The 14,276-nt window shown below is 32.2% G+C and overlaps 2 protein-coding genes across 2 annotated transcripts; one reads left to right on the plus strand and one right to left on the minus strand.

The window, feature by feature from the left end:
* The first annotated feature begins 6,622 nt into the window (after nucleotides 1-6,622).
* Nucleotides 6,623-7,817, plus strand: LOC112034299 (auxin-responsive protein SAUR50). The gene is made up of 2 exons (XM_024067118.2): nucleotides 6,623-6,787; nucleotides 7,073-7,817. The coding sequence occupies exons 1-2, from the start codon at nucleotides 6,721-6,723 to the stop codon at nucleotides 7,573-7,575; spliced, it is 570 nt and encodes a 189-aa protein (XP_023922886.1). The 5' UTR covers nucleotides 6,623-6,720; the 3' UTR covers nucleotides 7,576-7,817.
* Nucleotides 7,818-12,366: 4,549 nt separating this feature from the next.
* On the minus strand, nucleotides 12,367-13,238 carry LOC112034281 (protein SMALL AUXIN UP-REGULATED RNA 51). The gene has a single exon (XM_024067102.2). The coding sequence runs from the start codon at nucleotides 13,127-13,129 to the stop codon at nucleotides 12,611-12,613; it is 519 nt and encodes a 172-aa protein (XP_023922870.1). The 5' UTR covers nucleotides 13,130-13,238; the 3' UTR covers nucleotides 12,367-12,610.
* Between the last annotated feature and the right edge of the window lie 1,038 nt (nucleotides 13,239-14,276).

A 14,276-nucleotide genomic window follows, 5' to 3' on the forward strand; every position in this document is an offset into this window, starting at 1 on the left:
TTTTTTTTTTTTTTTGCCATATGGAGTGTGACGAGGGGTTGGGGTTGGGACTGATTACTGTAGATCCTTTGGACTTGGATCATCAATTTGGCCCAAAATTCTATACAGCCAATTCTCCAATAACCAGCGCCGTTTTATGGTTGGTTATCGTTATTTCAGTCCAAGCAACAAGAATCCACAAAGCTTGAGCCTAGTGCAACTAAAATGAAGTGTTGTAATTAGCTCAACTTGCGAAAAAAAAAAAAAAAAAAAGTCCTCACACGAACATTAGTAGGTTGTTCTCTATCCTTGTTAGTATTTGGGAAATTTTAACAAGATGGGGGCAAGATTCAGAAAAGTTATCAAGTTTAATGAAAATATATAAGAGTTCTAAACAATATATGAAAAGAAGAAAGTTTGGACCAAACTCGCAGCGTCTGTTTGACTAGGGTTTATAAGCTTAATTTCTCAAAAAGAGAAAAAAAAAGTTTATAGGCCTTTTTTTTTTTTTGGGTAAGAAAAGCTTATAAGCTTAGCTTTAACTTTTATGTACAATTTTTTAAAATCTTTTTTTTTTTTTTTTTACTTTAGCAAGTAAAAAGTTAAATAAGTTATTCCTAAACATATACTTAATTCCCATAAAAGTAGCTATTTTTTTTTTTTAAAGATAAATGACCATTTCATTTCAATAAGGAAGCAGCACATTAGAGCATTAGCATTAGCAAATGTTAATTCTACTCTATTTTACCATTCCAAAAACCCACTTTATCATTATACCATACCATTTTACAATACTTCCTACATTCCAAAACTCTATTTTTATTAAAATATTATTTTTTAATATTTCTTTATAACTATCATTTTTTTTCAGACTCAAATTTCCTAGGCTTTCCAACAGTCTTTTGTTTTTTTTCCTCTCTTTCTCCCTCAACCTCTAGCAACACACAAGCCATCAACAACCACATCCAGCACCAAAAACCCAAGCCATCGATCAAAAACCCAAGCCACCGATCAACCCATCAACAACCACAGCCACGGCACCTCAACCCATCAGCACCGATCAACCCATCAACAACCACAGCCACGGCACCAAAAACCCATCAACCCATGCCGCCGATTTGAAACCCAGCCGATTTGAAACCCATCGGAGCAAACCCATTCCAAAAAAATCATCACCGGAGCCACCATCGGAGCTACCGATGATCAACCCAACCAATCCACCCACCGATCAACAGATCCACTGTTTCAAACCCACCATCAACCGATCCCAGCCCTCCGATCCAACCACGACCCAAACACCGGACCCAACCCACTTCAGCCACAACCCAACCACAACCCATACACCGGACCCAACCATGACCCAAACACCAAACCCAGCCACGACCCACAACCCCTTTAGGCACTAGTCACAGCAAAAAAAAAAAAAAAAAAACTGAGCCACCTACAAAACCGCCGGATCACAACCCACCAAAAAAACTGAGCCACTGTGATGTGTGAAGTATGTTGAGAGGAGAATGGTGTTTGGGTCTGAAGAGAGGAGAGAACATATGGAGAAAGAGAAGGAAGAGAGAAAAGAGAACTGAAATTATGAGATAGAGGAGAGAGAAATTCCGGGGGAAAAAAGTGAATAAAATATATATTTTTTTTAGAATACTACTACAGTACAATTCTAAAGTTAGAATTGTACTGTAGCACTATTGCAAAAAATTTTGCAACAGTTAGGTTTACCATTGTCTGATGCAAAGGGTTTTAAGGCTTAAAATGCCAAATTGTCCTTAGATATGGCATTAGCATTCTCCAATGCTAATGCTCTTATGAAGCAGTTTCACACCAACCCAATTTAGCAAGCTAAGCGTACAGACAAGCATAATATATTTCTCCAAATCCTCTTGGAGAAAGGGCATTTGAAGAAGAAACGAGCTCTACATTCAATGTTGCTTCTGTATAAACTCCATTGCAGTGAAAAATTATTGTATACTCCCAAAGTACTATAAATACATACTTTCCCCTCTCACATGAATGGTGGGTCCTACTAATTAAATTCATGGTGGGACCCACCATTCATGTGAGAGGATGGACTACGCATTTACTCTAAGAGTACCTAATAATTTTCTGCAGTACAGTAGTCTATATATGGTTATCATCTAATCTGTTTCTAATTGCTAGCAAGCCTAGAAATGCACGCTTTGGAATTGAGCTAGAGAACCAAATCAGTTTTCACCTGCTACAAGGTTTTTGGCAAAATCGAAAGGATTTTAATTGTTTTAAACTAAATGCTAACTTATAAAATGTATGGGAAAGTTCAAACCAAAAAACAATTTGCGCCTCATAAGTAAAAGCAAGCTAAAAATTCTGTATGTATACTGTAATATATATAATACAGATTTGATTTATTATTATTATTTATGAAAGGATTGCAACTTTATTAAGAATAAGATAAAATTCAGTATATCTTGAACCAAAACAAACTCAATCATATTATGTTGTACATATTTTAGTACTGATTGATTAATAATGAGTAATAAATGAATTATTGTGAGTATTTAAATTAGGCAAACATCAATTTTTGAGTGCTCAAAAAACATATCTTATGTATTTAGGTGGTGACGTATACTATGATACATGGGTCCAGGTAGTCTCTGTGCAATGCCCAAAATGCTGCTAGTGCATGCAATTGTAATCTCACAAGTCACAAAATGTAATTCCATCCTTTTCCAAGATCATTATTTCTTGAAGAAAATGAAGACTACTTATTAATGTTCTATTCATCTTCATCAGTCAGTTCACATGTATCCTTCAAGCTTGAAGGATACATGTGAACAAGCTAGCCGCTAAAGTTTTACCAAAAAATGTAAACAATAATTAGCAAATGAGACAAAGGACATAGATCAAAATTAGAAGATTAATTGAAGATGATCAGCAGAAGACACAGCAATACGGCACAGGGACATGTAAGACAACATGGGCTTGGCTTGTTAATTATGAGGTGCGTATACATGAACGACTAAATTGTGCAAGCCAACTAGAAATAATAAAACTTCCTTGAAGTAATTTTATTCACAATTTTAATACTAGATAAGATCCACATACATTGAAACAAACAATTTAAATTTGACATACTCACTTTTTTTTCATTTAAACAATTTAAATTTTTAATTGGGTTGCATTTGAATTGGCTAACACTTTTAATAGTCTTCTTACGGATAAGGGAAAAAAAGCATACAACTCACCTATGCTTTTTTTATTATTTATTTTTGTTTAAAAAGTCAATTGTTTTAGTCACAATTTGAGGTCTTTGCTAATTAAAGTGCCTAGACCTTGGGGCCTTTACATATTTCGGGTTAAGCCAACCATTTATCTTATATAATATTCTCTTGGGATAGAAGATATTATATAATATATATTTTTTTAAATAAAAAGGAAAATTTTAATACTATATATTTGAGAAGAGTCTTGTAACTTAATTGATATCTCTTGATATTTTCAGTGAAAACATTTAATTAACATTTTCTAATTAGGTGTGAAGGCTACTAGACACTATTGACATATTCTTTGGGATGCAGTTAATAATTTCTCCATTGCGTAGATACAAGTTTATGTATAAGGATCCTGTTCGTTCTATCATTGATTATGAAAAGAAAAAAAAAAAAGATTTATTTACTTCTAACAAGTGAGAGAAGAGAGATTTAAAACTAAAAACTGTTATTAACCTTAATTATTCTTAGAGGATGTACAAAATGAAAAGAAACAAGATAGTATTATTATCAAATCCTAATTTTTTTTTTCCATTAATTAAAATAGTATTAACTCTGCATAAGGATCCCAGATATGCTTCATGATTTTTTTTTATATAATTAAACAATATATATGAATGCAAAGAGACATGTAAGACTCACCATGGAGCCCAAAACAACATATAATATCAACCCTTATAAATAGAGGGTGGTGTAAACTTGTGTGTACAGGATATGTGTAATAGTATTTATCCATAAATAAATAATCCATAACTAAATCCTATCAAGCCCTAGCTTTCTGCAGTAGAGGTCTGAGCTCATGATAATGATTCAGGTAGTCACCTTCCTCTTTGCATGAAGTTGAATCAAATCCCACTTCAGAAATCAACTTAAAAAACTCATGAAACCCCAGGCTTCTATATTTTTTCTCATCTTTGACTAGAAACTTCAACAATTTTGTAAAGAACTGAACCTCACATGGTAGGACTATGCCTCCACTAAACTTGAAACCATATTCTTCACTAGCTTTGTCAAGAAGGACAGTGAAGACTGGAAAGTTCAGGAACCGGGTCGGGATCAAGAACCGTTTACGCTCATATCCAACATATATAGCAAGGAATCCAGGTGGAATTCGAGTGGTTGGACTGCATAGCAGGTCGAGGTTGGAGTACTGACCACTATTATAGGGAGTCAGGCAGAGGCACCTAAGAATGAGGCCCCTGCCTTTGAAGAACTTAATGACATGCTTTCGTTGGATGGCTTTCCGGAGTGTTTGATTTGACACCTTTGATATATAGATTAGTCGCTACCATGATTGTAGAGAGGGGTATGGATTCTATATGTATAAATTGGAAATAAAACTCAACTTGGGAGGTGAAAAAGTGTATACTAGGTTTCCAAATGTGACTACCAAATAGGCAAATACCAATGCATTGTTGGAATTTCCATGTATTTTGTTAAATGCATTAAGGTTTGGAAGCATTGTACATAGAACATAAATGCTTGTATTTACATATTGGTGTGCAGTTGTCCTTGCAATTTTTGCATGATTACATGAGAGTCATCCCTGCCAAAACAAGAACTACCATATATAGCAAATGTTAAAAATCTAAACATTATTTGCGAGTATAACTTTAGGCCTGTAAATGTAATTGTGCAAGATTCAACTGCCAATAGATATTAAAACGAGCAAAATAATTGCTCAACTTTCGCTGTCACGACTCAAGAAATTAAAAACCCTAACCCGCATTAATTTATACTATATGCTAAAAAGACTGGTAAAGTAACAATTAAAACTTATATAATTTTATGTAACCTAGATTGACTTAATACATCGGATTTAACGCACCCACACAATACACTCATTTTGTTCAAATCCAAGATATTGCAATCTCTTCTGACTACTTAAATTTCTAGAGTTCCCCATCATGACCCATGTTGAATTGTAAATTGTAATAACCCCAAGGAATTACCAACTTGTTTTTGTTATCCCTTATCACAATTTGAGAAAGGTGCTAGCCACATGATTTGCACTGCACCATAAAATAAATAAATAATAAGAATAAGAATAAGAATAAGAATAAACCATTACAAATAATTGTTGGGTGCCCGGCCCCTGACTGACCTGAACTAATTTTTTAAAAACCTATATAACTTATCCCAAAATTTTGAAACTAAAACTTTTAATTGTTGTAGATATCATTGTTGATTTTCTTTATTTTCATTCTTTTGGGTAAGAAAAAACTAAATCTTTCTCACAATAATTTTCTGTTCTGAAAAAAAAAAAAAAAAAATATATATATATATATATATATATATCCTATCCATGGGATAATTATGCTAGGTTTTAAGTATAAATATTCCAATAGGGAAAATTCTAAAGGCTTACAAATGTTAATAAATGGAATTGATGTCACAATCAATAATATAATAAATAAGTTTTAAAATTATTTTTTTTATTATTTAAAAGTTGAAATATTAATTGGTAAGACTTATGTAGTAAAATTTATAATATCTAAAATTTCACCTATTTTGATCCACAATCAAATTATCTTTATTTTTTTAGAAAGAGGTACAATTACGCTAAGTCTAACAAACCAACGAAAATAAGTTCTCTCAAACAAAAAATTGTTATATATATTATTATTGACTCTTTTATCTAAAAAATTATAGCATATTTAAATTACATTAAATAGGGATAGAGTTTTTTTTTTTTTTTTTTTTTTTGAGAAACATGATAGAGCTTTAATGAGAGATGAGATGGTAAGTGCTATCCATCAAGTAATGTTGTCATCACAAATTCAAATTTGGGAATTAGTCTATCTAAAAATTAGGGGAAGTTTATTAAGGATGCCAACTAATAGGTGTGCATTTGGTATTGGCTTAAGAGGCCAACTTTTTTTATTATTTAGTTTATTTTTTGTTATTATTCGTGAGTCTTATTGCACTTTTTTGTATTATTCATGAGTTTTACTGTACTATTTCACTAAATAAGTTATTCTTAAATAGATAGATAAGACCTTTTTTAAAAGGAAATTAGTTGTAGAAAAGATCCAAAATCAACATACTCTCAATGTAACAGAGTTAGCATTGGATTGGGTCGTGCAAAACTGACATATATATCCATCTATCAAAGTTTCTTCCATCGTATGACTGGAAAAGGTAGAGCAAGTCTGCAGAAAACAACCATTTTTGGATGATCCAGAATACCGGAGAGGCATAATTAGCACACCAAAACAGCCCCTCTTTGACTCTCAACTTTCTTGACTCAAACGGCCAACAACTATATATAGATCATAACCCACTAAATATAGAGGAAGGTTATGAGAAACAAATGGCGAACCACTCAATATTTTTTTAACTTCATGGTTTAAATTCCTCTGTATGATAATCTTATTGATTCTCTACCCATCAAACCGATGGAAGCACCCTGTAATTAATTTGTATCTATAACAAATTAGGATTTTTTTTTTCTCTCTCACTTTCTTTTTCTTCTTCTTTTTTGCTCATGCAAAAGGTTTTTCTTAGTCAGGATGAACCCAATTTCCTTTTCTTTCCCTTTTTCGTAAATATCGGTAAGAAACTAATTTACAAGTTTGAAAAAAAATCTTTTGGAGAAAAAATTGATATGTAATCAAAGTTGTCTCTCTCTTTCTTATTTTTTTTCTTTGTCAATTAATTTATTTTATAAATTAATTGTGCAAGTTAAGAAAATAATTTTGTTGATAAGGCAATTAATGAAATCAGTTCTCATCCTCTAAAAAGATTTTTTTTTTTTTTTTTTTTTTTAATTTGTCTTGTTGATAAGGTCCAAGTAAACCCTTATTTGTATCCTGATCAGTTCCATGATTGTGCTTCAGTAACTCTCCAAAACTTAAAATCCCAACAAGAGATGAAGAACCAATATTCTTATCAAGCTCCCCGGCCAAAGAACAATCTTCGGGTATGGCTTCGGTGGGCACCTCTTCTCCAGAAACAGCCCTCTGCGATCGCCGGAAAGCATAAGGAGTTTTTTGAATATGGAGGTTTGAAGGAGTCATTGATTAATGGAGCTGAACTGTCTGACGGCAGCAGGTCAGGTTCACAGACCTCCATGCAAGTTCCTAAAGGGTTCTTGGCAGTTTACGTAGGGCCACAACTGAGGAGGTTTGTGATTCCCACAAGCTACTTGTCAATGCCAGATTTTAGAGGTTTAATGGATATGGTGGCTGAGGAGTTTGGATTTGATCATGAGGGTGGCCTTAGAATTCCTTGTGAGGAAGAAGATTTTGAGAAAATATTATATAGATGTTGTGCAAACAACAGAAAGAAGAACAATAAGAAGCTACCATATGATCACAAACACAAAGTTCTAAGCTGCTAGATACATTAATTGTTTTTGCCTATGTCAACCTGTTGTTCAATTGGGATCGATGTAGCTTGGGATGAATATTTTGGAGTCATGTGAATATTGCTTGTCTTTGCTCAATCATCATCAGAGGGGCTTTAATTTGTTTACATATTATTGTAATTATAAATTTCATTCCAAATAAATAAATAAAAGTGTAATCTCTCTGTAAATTATATGCTATTGATGCAAGACCAAAAAAAAAAAAAATGTAATATAATTTCCTGTGTTGTACTTTTTGTCTAACCATATATAGTTGCATTGTTATTTTCTTTATTTACATTTTATTTACTTTCTTTATCACACAATAATATTACGATGTTGGAGGTGATTTCAATTATTTGAATCGTTGAAGAGTTGCTTACACACCATGGCAAAAAAACATTGATATATACCTTGGAAATATAAAGAATAACCAGCTTTCTTAACTAGCATTTTAAAGGAAATAAATTTTGTTGCACAAGTTACCTAATTAATTAACACAATAGCATTCATGCGTACTTTGCCTTACAATATGGTCGTTTTAAACCTTGGAGTCAAGTATGGAGTCCATACATGCATACCTTGTCTTACAATGCTATGGTGTGGCCAATGGGAACAGATTACGTCCAGTGCATCTAGTGTATTAGATCCATAGATATAATGACACATGTCATAATCGCAGTGGATCTAATATCACTAGACACTAGATGTAACCAACTCCCATGGCCAACAATATAGGCTAGCACAAAAGCATAAAAAAGAGATACGGAAAAATGAAAAAGTAAATTTAATCTTTTTGGTTAATTTAAGAGAAATTATTGACTTGTTAAACTAATCAATCATGTAATTTAGTTATTACTAGTTAATTACCAAAGCATGCAAGTCACTAAATACAAAAAAAAATAAGCAATTACACAAATACTACAGGATATTGATGAACTGAAAAATGGAAGTACACATTCACAAGAAAACCACTATGGGGTTAGCCCTAATCGCCCTAACAAGAATTTCACTATATTTAGAATTTAAAGTTTAAAATCAAGACAAATTTGTAAAAGGAAAAAGTGCCATATTTGTTAGGGTTCAATGGCCATTTCAAATAATGTCGTGGACAAAAATTAATAGCATTTTATTAGATGTAATCCTCTAGTCATATAAAATAATTTCTAATCTTTTGAGCCTTTACATAGGATTTTACTAAGAACTTTGTAATTCAATTGGCATCTTATAGTATTTTCAACAAAAACGCTCAAAATTCAAATTCTCTCACTCCCAATTATTGAATTATAAAAAACAAAAAAAAAAAATTTCCCAAGCTACAAATTACTAATTTTATAACCAATTGAGAAAAAAAGGGGAAAAAAATTCTAAATCAAATAAGAAAAAAAAAATTCTTTACCAATTATATAAACGCAAGTAAAAGTTAAAGGCATGCATGCATCCATTGTCCACACCAGAATCCCTTCATTTTGTTCCTCACAATTCAAATTTGTCATTGGCTCATTGCATTGGAAAGATGCATATGCATATTCTCCTTTTCAAGTAGTGTGTCAACTCTATAATCTTATGAGATATGTTCCTTGTAGCCATGCATCTTCAATTCGTTTCACACAGCTGCAAAGCTTCAATTAGACACCACTTAACAATCTAGAAAGGAAGCAATGAGCAAAAGCCACATGAGACTGATCATGAGGGGAGAGACTGACTGTTTCTTTGGATAATAGCACATAGATAGAGCAGTTAAAATATTTATCTTCGACTCTTTGGAAATTCTAATGCTTCAAAGATAAGAGTAGCCCATAGTATAAAATTGTGAATTTCTTGTGATGCTACTACTTATCATGCAGTAGCGGAAAGATTGCTTAAAATTAATATTGTGGAAATGAGGGCAAACACTTTGATATTTAATGCTACTTTCCTATAATCAAGCTGATAGGAACATGGTATAGAGACTATTATAAGGAACTCCGTCACTAAAAACCAGATTGGATTAAAAATTTAATCATGCTTAATGCAGTGTTAGACTGGATATGCTGGTCAAAGGCGTTGGACCCGTGGGGTTGGTTCAAACCCCGAGCTGAGTTTATATGGCTTTAAGTCTGTGCTTCTCAACTAGGCCTAGTAAAAAAACTTAAAACCACCGATCATATATCAAATATGATGGTGAGGTATATAAGAAAAAGAAATAATCAGAGTGAAATGCTCAGTGGTGCATTAAAAGAAACATGGTCGACAGGATTATCAAAAATAGAAACGTGGACATGAATTTCAGTTTTCGTTGTTCACTTGCCAATTTATTGACAGTTAGGCCATTGAAGTTAAACCTTTTTTTTTTTTCGATAGTTAGAAAATTGGGAAGGAAAAGGTGGGATTCAACTTCAAACTAGTGGAGTCCCACAAAATACGTCATTAATACAACACTATCACTTGAACACATTGTGCCCACTTTTTAAAAATACAACTTCATAAGAAATTTTTAGGACAATTACATGATTGACGTGCTGTATGGGATTTGATAACCAGACACATGTAACTTTATCACCGTAATAATGTGTATATGAATATAGGAAAAAAAATTAGGAAGAGAAAAAAAAAATAGAACATAGGTAATTACTACATGATTGACTTTAAAGGCATGTATCAACAACAAAAAGAATTTGACGATTGCATTTTTGTTATTAAGTTTTATCTTTTACAATGATTTTATTTAAGGGTATTATTGTAGATTAAATTTTAAACTAATCATAGACAAATTAACACAAAGTTACATTATTGCAATATAAGTATTTGTTTGCACTACAAGTAAGATTATTAGATACAATAAACCTAAAATAAAGTTATTAGACATACTTGGGCCTTAACTATATAAGATTAAATCTTAATATTTTTAACATGTCACCTCATACTCAAGAGGTAAGTTTGAAGACAACTTGAGATTGAGAAAAATGTAAGACTTTAAAAAGGAAATTATAACCGAATTAGATGTGGAGTGGACAAAGCTAGGCCAAATTAAAAGTACATATGACAAGCTAGAATATTGAAGGCTAAATGTGTGTAATGATTGAAGATTGAATGCTTAACATAGTGCAAATCATACATGTGGAGGCTATTGATAGAAAGTGTGGCCTTAAAACGCTACTAGAAGATGACAAGGTCGCGTGACTAAAAATAAAGTCAATAAATGCTACTAATCAGAAGCATGGTCATCTAAGTAACGCGACCTAACATGACAAAAAGATTTTATTCGAAATAAAGTTAATGGATTAGGTTACCAATCCACATATATATATATATATATATATAATATATTCTGTGGTACTCAGCTAATAATGGTTGACGATCGATGCACTTGATCAAAAGGAAACCAAAAATGATCAAGTGCAAAAGACATATACATCTGCCTATTGAGTGTTGTTAAATCACCAAGATTGTCTTATCAAATCTAGACAGTGTCCATGATATGTAACAGATCAAGACGTACTCTTACAGAATGGTTGGCAATAGTTGTTAGAGAACGAACATAGATCTAACTATTAAAGATATATGTTAGTGGAAGTCATGTAAACATGGCTTTAACATCATATAAGAAAAGATAAAATGTAACTCTTATATCAGGTTAGAAAAGAAAAAAATAACTTTGTACACTATAATAAAGCGTATGCAGAAAATATGAAAAATAAAATAAAAAAAATAGAGAGAGAACAAAGAGAAATATATAAGATGACTCAACCTTAAAAGCCTACCACATATTTAATTACTATTAAGCCTTTTCTTTTACAATAAATCCATTAAAGTGTATTTATTTTATAGTAGGTAAATCCTAAACTAAACATAGAGTACCACAAGTTTACAATACTTGCAATACAAATAAAATTAGAATTTCTTTGCTTGAACTTCAAATAAGATGATATACAATAAACATGGAGTAGAGCTGTACAACAATTTAGACCTTTATTAAATATCTTTAATAAGAAGATTAGTGATCCACGATATTTTGTTTGTGGATTAAAGTTTCCTTAAAGAGAAAGTGAGAGTGATGATGATCACAACGATGAAATTGATGCAAGCACTGGTCTCACGTTGACCAAATGGTTTCCCAAAATTGAAAGAACCAAATAATTAAAGCCAATTGATTTTTCAAAAATGGAAAAACAAAGCCACTCGTGAAATTTTTTACAACCGGTACTATTCATCAAACCAGAAAGACCAAAAGAATCAAAACAAGGTCTAAAAAAAATGAATCTTGACGTTAAAAACAATTACTATATATATATATGAGGGAAATAAATATGAATAGGCCAATGATAGTGATACCCAGTATATACTTCGTGCACAATTGTTATAGATCCTGGCCCAGACCATGTACCTTAAACTTGTTGTAGGTCCCTTGACGGGGTAGCTCAAATCAGGCGGTGTAGCTGTAGCTTGTGGTCCATCAACTAACATCAGTTATGTTCTCTGTCTTTATCATTCATTGCCATTTACTATGTTAATTATAATGGTAGATATATATATTAGATACACATGGATCTTCACTGCTCCCAATTGTACCTAGATAAGTATTTTTCTACTCTAACCTCTTTCTTTCCCATATATTGCATTCACTAAACAGGGGAAAAAAGAAAAAGTTAACAATAACAATAAAGAAGGAAAAAGAAAAGTAGATTGAATTAGCCAGTGAAATGCATCATAAATGTCATATTAACCTTACAAATAGTATTTTCAGTGTTATATATGACAGTATTGGCTAGCTACTACTAATTGCACTTGAGAGGCAACTCGATGTTTTCATTCAAATAAAGAAAATCTGATGTCCTTTGCACCAAAATAATGGCAGATTCAATAACATTTGGATCATATATAGTTGAAATCTAACTAGTAACTAATTTCCCTGAATAACAAAGAGAAGTCTACATTATTGTCCCTAAATCCTCCTCCAATCTCACTCAATATTGGATCCCTCATACATTACATTCACAACATTAAAGAAAAAAAAAAGATTTGGTAAAAAAGAAAATTGATGAAGTAATCATCTACACATTTGAGGATGATGAGAGGGTGTAAGCTCACAATCTGATGAGTAGCACCCAATGTCTGCATTGAAACCTAATTCATGCAAGTAGAACACCTCTCTTTTCTCTTCAACCACCTTCAAGATTTTCTCAAACACAGACACTTCACATGGAATCTTAAGCACTCCCTCTTGTTGGAAACCAAATTCTTCTTCAGCTTCCCTCAGTAATATCCCAAATGCTTGGTGACCCAAGTACTCAGTTGGGATAACAAATCTCTTCAACTCCTTTCCTACACAAACTGCAAGAAACCCTTTTGGGACAACATCATTGGAAGCCCCTGAAACATCTGAGAAAGAGAGTGTTCTCTTAATGAAATTGATGCTTTTACTGCCAGTACTGCAATTGCTGGTGTTGGTGCTTGAAGAAGTAGTGTTGGAGCTGTTCTTTGAAGCATTTGCTAGCTTTTTCCACTTCTTGAGGATCTGTTGAAGCCTAACAATCTCTCTTATCTTGTTAGACTTCTTTGAATCCATCAAGTTAATTGGTTTTCTGCAAAGAGAACTAGTGCTGTGTCCTTCTTCAAATGCTATAGCAGCTCCTTTGTGTGAATGAATCACAAGTGGGTGGTGGTGTACGCATTTAAAGAAGTTGAAGATGCTAGTGGTGTACTGAGTTACTCGCAATATTTAATGAGTATTTGATATTTTATTATTTTGTACATATAATATATCATTATTCATTAAAGTTACGGTACATTGGTTACTGGTGCAACTGCCTCAGGAATCATAACCAATCGATCATGGCCTTTTTGTTTTTTTTTTTTTTATTTAGAGATTTAATCCCTAGGTGAGTAGTTTATATTTTAGCCTCACCCTCTTGGATTCTGCAACATTACTTTCTTAGCTTAATATTCGCTTCTCTTTTTCTTTTCTTTTTTTTCTTTTCTTTTGTGTGTGTATAAAAGTCAGCTATATATACATAGTGTACGTTTGGAAAGCGCGTTTTGTGCTTCTCAAACGCGTTTGCGTTTTTCTATTTTTTTGTTTTTTTTTTTTTTACTTTTCAGCTTTCTCAGCCGGCTTTTTTGACTTTTTTTTGTGAACAGTGCACACTATGCACTGTTTATGGACCTACAAATTTCATTTTTTATCAAACTTTTTTATTAAAAATAAGTCTCATAGTACTATTTACACATTTAAAAATTATTTTGCTACAATATTTTTTTGTTTTCAATTTTCAGCTTTCAGCTTTATCCAAACGAACAGACTTTAGTTATGTAAGATGAATGGTTGGATGATTAAAAATGTTAACATTAACACATTTTATCCTTCATAGTTTAAATGTTACTAATTTTCTATGCTTTATAGAAAAAGCATATATATCCTTAATTAATTGAAATATATACTTTTTTACCATGCGGTTCATTTCATGAACCCCACCATATATAGTGTAAATCAACTTGTAGATTAGTCATATTAATATACATGCAATGATAATGCAACTTGCAATATAAGACTGAGATCTAAGGAAATTTTGTTTTTCCCTCTTTCAGAATTGAAGTTCTGCACATTTTTATTTTTAATTTTTTCATTTAACAATCCCACATGTGTATTTGGAAGCTAGCTAAACCCTCTCATTGCGTATAGTACCAGTCTAATTTATTGCAAGTGGATCTGAAGC

The sequence above is a fragment of the Quercus suber genome, unplaced genomic scaffold (assembly GCF_002906115.3).
Source record: "Quercus suber isolate HL8 unplaced genomic scaffold, Cork oak 2.0 scaffold_250, whole genome shotgun sequence".
NCBI lineage: Eukaryota > Viridiplantae > Streptophyta > Magnoliopsida > Fagales > Fagaceae > Quercus > Quercus suber.